The 9,896-nt window shown below is 34.4% G+C and overlaps 1 protein-coding gene across 1 annotated transcript; it reads left to right on the plus strand.

Annotated features, from left to right (window-relative positions):
* The first annotated feature begins 510 nt into the window (after nucleotides 1-510).
* Nucleotides 511-4,126, plus strand: LOC133302745 (neutral ceramidase 2-like). The gene is made up of 8 exons (XM_061502559.1): nucleotides 511-815; nucleotides 1,136-1,344; nucleotides 1,580-1,625; nucleotides 1,721-1,979; nucleotides 2,666-2,791; nucleotides 2,879-2,942; nucleotides 3,088-3,257; nucleotides 3,572-4,126. The coding sequence occupies exons 1-8, from the start codon at nucleotides 511-513 to the stop codon at nucleotides 4,124-4,126; spliced, it is 1,734 nt and encodes a 577-aa protein (XP_061358543.1).
* The last annotated feature ends 5,770 nt before the right edge of the window (nucleotides 4,127-9,896 follow it).

The raw sequence follows: 9,896 nt of genomic DNA on the forward strand, positions 1-9,896 counted from the left end.
TAACCATCGTGTATAGCAAGTAATTTGTGATGTATAAAAGAAAATGAACACTGCTTGTTTAGTATAAGATGTTGTACAATACAACAATAAGAGAAATTGGTGTGCTTTAGCTATTTTTCTGATCATAATGGTAACGATATCTAATCATGTACCAGTAGTATTTCACTAAATACAATATTTTTTAAATTCAATGCCCAGAACAAAAAGGAAACTACCATTACTACTATTCTTCCATGCCCTTAAAGTGAAGTTTTATATATCAGAACATGCAATGCAACCACATGCACAGTGGTAGCTAAGTTGTAGATCCCAGTAAGGGACAGAAGTATACCTTGGATATCACATTCATATTCGTACTAACCGAAGTAAACTTGATTCCAGCATGTAAGCTAACGACAGGAAGAAAGAACAAACTTAGTTAGCTCGAGCTGTATCGAAATCCAAGAAATTCTCAGCTAGTAATTATGTATATAAGAAGATTAACATCAACATAAGGGAATTACTAGCAAAATGGGGCGAAATCCTACTATTGTTGCTTTGGGTTTGGTATGTGCTTGGAGTTGGATGCAAACCATATATGGTGAGTACTTAATTGGAATGGGAAGCTATGACATGACTGGTCCTGCTGCTGATGTGAACATGATGGGTTATGCCAACTTTGAACAGAACACAGCTGGTATTCATTTCAGGCTAAGAGCTAGAACTTTCATTGTGGCTGAGAACCTTCAAGGCCCTAGGTTTGTTTTTGTCAATCTTGATGCGGGAATGGCATCGCAGCTTCTAACTATTAAGGTTCTTGAGAGACTTAATTTAAGGTACAAAAATTTAGCTAACACATCTTCTCTTAAAAGCATTTGTCCAACATGGTTTTTGGACTTCACTTTATACACCAAGTTACGCACATATGACATGACTCAGTTGCATGGTTCAACAGTCCAGACCAAAAATAATCAGAAAAACAAAATTGGGATACTAAGAGAAACCAAAAAATATTAAATACCTTAAAAAATATTAAATACCTTAAAAAATCTTATATATATCAACGAATCTTATTAAACTGAAAGTGCATGTAAATACTCTGCATATATAAGTAGAAAAATAGCATGATTTTTTCGTAATGATTATCTTTGTGAAGGTTTGGAAATTTGTATACTGAAGAAAATGTAGCGATTAGTGGGATTCATACACATGCTGGCCCTGGCGGTTATCTGCAGTACATGGTTTACTCTGTGACTTCTCTGGGTTTCGTGAAACAATCCTTTGATGCCATTGCTAACGCAATAGAACAAAGTATTATTCAAGCTCATAGCAACCTCAAGCCTGGTTCCATTTTTATGAATATAGGTGAACATTTCTCAGTGTCTCCATGCTTTTATAAATGAACTCAACCTCATAATTTGGTGCTCTTTTTTCTTTCTGTCACTGACATCTAAATTATTAAATATTTATTGGTTGTTTGTATTATTTCAAATATATATTATGAAAATCAACAACTACTGAATGTTTAAGAACTCATGAGGGTATTACTTCAAACTTGCATACGTGAAATTCTGATATATTGCTTTGTTCTTTCTTGTAGGAGATGTGAAGGAAGCAGGTATAAACAGGAGTGCAAGTGCATATAAGCAGGTATAAACAGATGAGGTGTATGCATGTTTGTTTCCTAATGCTTGTAGAAAAAGATGTGCACGTGATGTGCTTTAAATTTTGCATGGAGAAGGTACCCAGATGAAATATTAAGCACAATGATCATAAGTGATAGGCAATTCAGAACTGCTGTGGAACTGTTGGGATCTGCTTCAGAGGAACTGACAGGGAAGATTGATTATCGCCATGTGTATCTCAACTTTACAGACATCGAAGTTGAATTGGACAGCAACAAGGTGGTTAAAACCTGTCCTGCAGCTCTTGGTCCTGGTTTTGCAGCAGGCACTACAGATGGGCCAGGTGCTTTTGGGTTTCAACAAGGTGATACAGAGGTAAGTGTCCTCACAAACTTGCTTTGCAATACATATACTTCCCAATGATGATGAGTGAGTATGTAAAAACTTGAAGCTAATAAAAGAGCAAATCCCGGTCCACAAGCCTCCCCGACTTGGAAGGATAGGGGTGAGGGTCGATTGCAGCCTTATCTTTGCATTTTTGCAAAGAGGCTACATTCCGGACTCAAACTCATAACCTTCCGGTCAGAAGAATCAACCTTACCTTATTCCAAGACTTGAAAAAAAAAAAAAAAAAACTTGAAGCTATAACATTTTCCGACTAAGGACTCCCCAATCATATCATGGGTTTGGGGGTTCTAAGTTTCTAATAATGGTAAAACCAATGGGGAAGTGAGGATGACATAACTTACACAAGTTTTCCCTCTTCAATGTCACAAGTGATTGTGGATTCAAATGGATCATACCTCCTATAGAATTTTTGACTTCAGGAGGGAACATATGCTAACTCACCTTACAAGTAGAATTAGCCATTGTTCCTTTCTTTCTTATCCTTCATGCCACAAAGGCCCCATTAGAGTAGGACCTTTCCAGCACTCAGCAACTTCCCATTTTAAGTTCAATTAAATAACCCAAAATGGAATTTCAAGAACTCATCCTTGTATCAAGCTTTTGCTTATTCTTCTATCTGTGCATTAAGCATTAAATAAGATCCATTTGTGCAGATTAATCCGTTTTGGAAAACTACGAGGGATTTGCTGAAAAAACCAAGTCAATATCAAGTGGACTGTCAAAAACCAAAGCAAGTTTTGTTGAGCACTGGAGAAATGTTTGATCCTTATCCTTGGGCGGTAAGACTACAGTTAAGTACTTATCAGCTATTTATGTAAACGAAGATAACAATGTTCTGATCAATAGTATTTTGGATATTTGTACAGCCGGCAATTCTTCCAATTCAAATGCTGAGGTTGGGAAAATTGATCATTCTTTCTGTACCTGGAGGTTTGTGTTCTTGCCATTGTCAGACCTTGAATTGAATCTGAAGGAAAAATACTAGAACTTAATATGAAGTTTTCAACAGAATTTGCATTATTGATAAGTACAGAATGAAGGAGAATCACATGCTCTAATCCTTTGACTATTGCAGAGTTCACAACAATGGCGGGCAGAAGGCTAAGAGAGGCAGTGAAGGAGACATTAATATCTAGCAGCAATAGAGAATTCAATGATGAAACACATGTTGTTATTGCAGGACTGACAAATACTTACTCACAATATATTGCGACTTTTGAAGAATACCAGCACCAACGGTATGAGGTATGGATGAACAGAAGAGGATGCCAAGTTACTATAAACCTATTGGAAACCCATTTTTGACAGAAGCAATTGGTGTTAAAAGAAGATCTATCTTTTTATTTAACTTCAAGAGTGGCAATAAGCTAACTTTAATTAATCCAATGAAATGTGTAATTAATTAAAGCTTAGATTAATTTAGTTTCTTCATTGCTCTGTCTTAATACCATTTTTATACCAGGCATAAGCAAGCAGCACATGCTAACTTAGCTTTCAGGTTTTATCTTGAGACAAGCTAGATCTAAATTATTGCTAATAAGTAATGACAAAATGTGCAGGCTGCTTCAACACTCTATGGTCCTCACACATTATCTGCATACATCCAAGAATTTAAGAAACTAGCACAAGCAATGGGTAAAGGGGAAAAAATCATTGGAAAAGGTCCTTTGCCACCTGATCTTTCATCTGTACAACTAAGCCTCTTACTTGGTCCCTTTGGAGACTCAACTCCAGACGGCATCAAATTTGGTGACATAAAGGAAGATATAGCCTTTCCAGCAAGGGACTATTTTACCAAAGGAGATAGACCAAGTGCTACATTCTGGAGTGCCAATCCAAGAAATGACCTTCTAACAGAAGGCACATTTGCTGCAGTGGAGATGCTTCAAGGGGAAAGGTGGATTGCTACTTATGATGATGATGATTTAAGCTTGTTTTTCAAGTGGAAAGTAGATAATAGTTCCTTGCATGGCTTAGCTACCATAGAATGGGAAATACCAAATGATGCTATTTCTGGAGTATACAGACTAAAACACTTTGGAGCATCAAAGATCACCATCGCCTCCCCAATTAAATACTTTACTGGTGCTTCAAGTGCATTTGCAGTGCAATAGAATAGCATACCTGTTTTATAAGAATGTTTTCATCAAATAAAAAAGAAAGGAGCACTGTCCAATATTTTTAATATTGCATGTCATGATTCAAGGGCTTATTCCATAAGATGTCCTCATTTGTCCATGCAAATCACGCATTGAATAAACTTCCCTAAGCCCTTACTCAATAAATCAAAAGCTTTATTGATGTCCTTAAATCCTACCTCATGAGTGACAAATGAATTCATCCAACTGCAGTTGGTGTTAATAAACGGGACAAAATCCAACAGATTAGAAATGTCCCAAATGATTTGATATTTCAATTTTTTGTCATTATTATTATTTTTATATAATTATCAGTACTATGTACAACATATGTATCACGTAGAAAAAGCCACCATATCTACCAAAAAAAAAGCCACCATATCATTTTAAATTTAGAATAAATATGCCACCATATCATTTTAAATTTGAGCGAAAGCAATATTGCTGGTCGGCTAACACTATTACAGTTGGTCGGCACACACTTGCTTACCAGTCGGCCAACACAGCAAACAAACTTTGTCTTTTTCAATCACAGAAATGCAAAAAGCACAGAAGCAGAGAAAAAATGCAGAAAACAAAAATGAAGAAGAAGAACACACAACAATTTTAACGTGAAAAATCTTCTCCAATGCGGAAAAGTAAAAATCACGGGGTACTAGTCTAGAATAAACTTCCACTATAAAAATAACAGGTTACAAAAGATCGAACTTCTCTAGTCTCACTAGAGGAACTCTAAAACATCACCTACAATGGTGATAAATCTTCACCAACAATGGTGGCTTTTCTCTCAAACGTCTCCAAAGAGATCTCTCACTATCTAGCTTTTCTTTAGAGGGTCGAACATCAAAAGTCTTTTCTCAAACAGTCTTCTCGACCTTATATAGGTGTAGGGAAAGCACTTTCCCTTCTTCGGTCTTTATTAATGAGGATGTTATGGAGCATTTATTAGAGTGGTTGAGAACCATCAGACATCGAGCCTTGCACCTGATATGCGGTGCATGCCCAAGCCTCCAAGCCGTCAGCATTAAAGAAGGAACAATTCTCTCCCTTTCGACTTTAATGCTTCGGGTCAGCAGTTTATCGATCTGGGTTCAGCAGACTAACACCTTCACAACAATCTTCAAATTTCCTTACACCGATCGGCTACGTCATTATATCATCCCAGTTCCGGTCGGTATGTACTTTAGCAACACTACAACAGAAATTCCTTTTAGCCACGACAAATATCGCGGCAAAATATGAATAAAACCGTGGCTAAACAAATTGTCTACTGTTTACAAAACCGTGGCTAAAATGGGCGTTGCATTATTTTAACCACGGTGTTATTCGCATGTAAGCACGGGCAAAACGAGTGTGGTAACATTGAATTAGCCACGGTTTCAGTTATGTTAGCCACATTATTTCGTGGCTAAATGATTTAGATCCCAATGATTAAAAGTTTATTTTGCCACAAACAAAACCGTGGCTATAAGGAATTTTTTTTTTTAAATAAAAAATATTACAAATTATCCTTATCATATAAAAACAAATAATAAAAATTGCATTTGATGCAAGAACCAAGAACCAAATTAAGGGAAATAATCAAATAATAAAGTGTAGTACACAATTTAACAAAATACATTTTACAATACAGCCAAGGGTGTAAGCTTTTAGATATTTGGTGGATCTTAAAGGACAGTATATGTATATAATTACAAAAGAGGTCTGCAATTAATTAAATAGATCCATATTTATTGCTTGAATCCCTCTCATTGTTACAATGTCAGTTACAAGGACATCATCCCAATAAAAAAGTCAAAAAAAGGTGAAGGAAAACTCGAAGATTAGAGGGGGAAGGGACACAGATTTTACAAGGCCATCGACATAATACAATAAAAGCCTAAAACAACTAAATGTGACAAAGGTTGTAACGTTTTTTCAACCTGTCATTTTAGTAATCACAATTATTAAGGTGAACTCCAATACAAGCTGTAAACCATGATTTACGCAGGAAACATCTGAAGTGGTGAGTGGTCTATGATTCTACTAAATCTAGCTGAATGTGAGAATCTTTTATCTTCTAATTCCAGGCAACTTCCATTGTCCATCATATATACCTTGTTCAATTGGATCTAATTGGATTGCTAAACCTGAATTAATCCAAACCGAGATTCATGAACTTGAATCAGTAACATTATTTAAATAAACAAAACAAAAACAACTTGACTAGGGGTTACAAGACTAACATTCTCATAATATTCATTATAGCAACACTAACTTATATTACTTTAGGTGATTAAAACATATTTCTAAAGTATAAGAGACCTGGGCTTCCTGGTATTATCTTCAGTTTGTAGCCATTTGGAACTTCAAACACATGATTCCCCTGCATAGGTAAAACAAAAGCAAATATAAGCTTGTTAGTCGTTAGTTTATATGTATGAAATATCCACCAGAATTAACCAGTAAATTTATTTTATTTTATTTTTTAGGCTACATAATTAAAGGAGCGATTAACATCTTTGTCATGAGACTCTGCTGCTTTTCAAGATTCTATTACAAATGACTACTGGGTCAGTTTGATGGTTAAAAATCTGCAACCATTGAGGAACTTCAAAGGAATTGTTAAGTCATAACTCAGAAAATAAAGTGTTCCAAAGAAAAAAAAATAATAACTCAAGTCCCTTGACGATCCTCACCAACTCTGTCATTAGAGCAAAACAATGGCCAATTCGATAGGAAAATCCTGCTAATTAACCAGCTGCCATTCTAATCTGTAATTATCCCACCACACTCAACTAGACTTGGGTTACCCATAGCAGTGTCATTTGTATTGAGCTTAGTCCTTCCCGGTATTATTACCATTCTAGTACGCTTCATACACATCCAATTCACCAACTTCGTTATTGCCTCAATTTTTTGTTATTCGTTCGTATTTTGGTTCTTAAGCATGCCAGCAGATCATGACCATGAACAACGTAGACCAAGGTGCGACATAAGGTCCTGATATCAAGATAATTTTTTATTTAACAAATAAGTTTAGACATTTCAAGAGAATTTTTTATTTAAATAGGCTATAGCATAAGCATTTACAACTCTAACTAACTCGTGAATGCGACATATTTATTTATTATTTATGTATAATCAAAATCCTATAATTATTACTCAATTCATTAATTATATTCTAATATATCATATTTATTTCATACCAGAATCCAGATATCATAATTTCATTATAAGACGTGGGTTTTGACATTAGAAAATTTATATATCTAATTAACCTATTCAGAGACTTTTATGTAATGTAAACTTTTGAAAAAAGATTTTATACTAAGTCAAACTTTTTTATTTTTAACAAAAATAAAAGCTTATGGTTATATCACGAGCATAATATGAGAGATAAAACTATGTTAAAGTAATTAAGCTCTTTTCCATGTGCAAGAGCATCAGCATTAATCAAGAAATATATAAACATAGAACTCACTTGAAGCAGGATGATGCAATCTTGCCAATTGTACTCGATCTCGTGATAAGTTGAGGACGAATTCCCCACTGAGTAGCTGATGTACTACCAAAAGGTGCAATAGCCATCTAAGATATTTTCATAAAGACAATATGCTAATCAATATAAAATTTCTTGATGAAAAATTCTAATAGCTGCAAAAATAAAATAAAATTGTGGACTGAAAATTTCTGTGCCAAACAAAGGAAGAGAATATCTGAATATATCTAAAATATTAAAGAAGGAAAATATATTTAACTCACCAAAAAAAAACGTCCCAATGAATTACAAGCTACCAAAATTTGATTAAAATAAAATAAAGAAGAAAAAAACACTTTGGAAATGCTAAGTGAACCAAGTAATGACTAATGAAGTACAAGCTAGTACAATTCAATATACCAGAAACCAAACGAACGAGGAAAAACATATACTGTAAACAAAACTTTTAATTGATTATTTTTTTATTTTGTAAAATTAATCCTGTTCATTTTACAATTTATTTATTTTTTTTGTAAATTATTTTATGGAGAATATTGATATCTTGTGAAATTAATACCTGTAATAATATTATATTTTTAATTCTTTCCTAAATACTCATACTCTATCAACCAATGCGCTTTACATGTTTTTGTTCTTGTTGGTGAAAACATGTTTTAAATCAGGCTTATTGATTTTCCGAGCTGTTACTACTAGAAAAATAAATTAGCCATTCAATACTGACCTTGTAACCGCAACCAGATACACAAGCATAGAAACGTTCCTGTAAAGGAAGGGATTAATCATCATAAACATGTAAAGACAACCATTCCATAATTAAGCTATTTAAAAAGCTACAAGCATATTGCAATTAATTGCCATTCTTCCCCAACATTGTCTTCATTTCAGAACTAACACTACATTTCTCTGACAACAACTCAACATATAGAAACCTTTCCTTTAAGGTCGCAGAATCAAACATTAAAGTAATTAAGAGAGAGAAATCATTAGAAAATAACTTTAATGTTAGAATAAATCAGACCATCATCAAGATAAGTTGCAGATTGCAATCACTAATATGGTGAGTAAAAGAAGCAAGGGCGATGATAGAAAATACCTCTGAATAACTGGCAGCTCCAGGAGAACGATCAATATAAGCATTCCACTGTTGATCCTTTATTACAAGATCCTTGTAGCATATGTGCTCGCAGTCCTCCAAACCTGGTTAACCAATGCTCTATCATTTGTAAATCAGAACCGTGTTCAGTCAACTAGCAACCCAACTTTTACAATCACATTTTTTTCCTTTTTTTTTTCCTCATAATGTGCCAAGAAGAATTAAAATACTAATTTATCAAGATAAACAATGTCTCAACACAATCACCAGAAGTACCAAAGTAACCAACAAGTGTCCAATTTTCTTAACCTTTTGTCAAACACCTAACATGCATTTTCAGATAAGAACACAATTTCACCGGCTGAAGCTAAATCAATTTGAATTAAGAACAGAAATTTCACTAGTTAAAGCTAAATCAGTGATAATCCAAAATTACAAACCAAAAGAAATCCCTACCTTCGATTCATGCGACTCCGACGATGAGATTCTTAGCAAAACTAGAATGAAGAACACAGCAAGAATAGCAAAACGCAGAGTAGGAGCTTGATATTTTCAAAATTAAAATATTTTCAAAAATATTTTATAGTTGTGACAGCACAAATAGGAAATAAATTAAAGGTACTTGAAGACACTTAAGAGGTCTATTTGCACAACATTAAACAAGGTTAGGTTAAGTTACCCGAAAAGTTGATGCGCGATTGCAAGTGCGGTAGTAGTTTTTCCGGTGCCGGGAGGACCATGGAAGAGCATGTGAGGGAACTATAACACAAGATCGAAGCGATTGAATTAGATATCTTGAGAAGTATAAGAAGAAGAAGAGGGATTTAGAAATTGTGATTACGCTTCCGGTTTCGAGGGTGTTAGTGAGCACTCGAACAACTTCGTCTTGGTGAGCAACGTCTTTCACTTGCTTTGGCCGGCTGAGACATACGATTGGGATTGAGATTGAAAATTAGATTTGTGAAAATAAGAGATAGAGAAAATAGAGAAGTAATAAATTAAAATTGAGAAAGAAAAAGTTGTTACTATTTGTATATAGGAATTTGAAATAGCTTAAATTAAAATTATATTGATTAAATTCAAAACATAAATGCTAAGTGAACATAAGTGATCGAAATGTATTTGGGTATTTAGACATCCAGGGAAATCGGGGTAGTGAGTGGGAAGTCAGT

Source organism: Gastrolobium bilobum, unplaced genomic scaffold (genome assembly GCF_033153095.1).
Source record: "Gastrolobium bilobum isolate Gb01-03AN ecotype WA unplaced genomic scaffold, APGP_CSIRO_Gbil_v1 utg696, whole genome shotgun sequence".
NCBI classification, from domain to species: Eukaryota; Viridiplantae; Streptophyta; class Magnoliopsida; order Fabales; family Fabaceae; genus Gastrolobium; species Gastrolobium bilobum.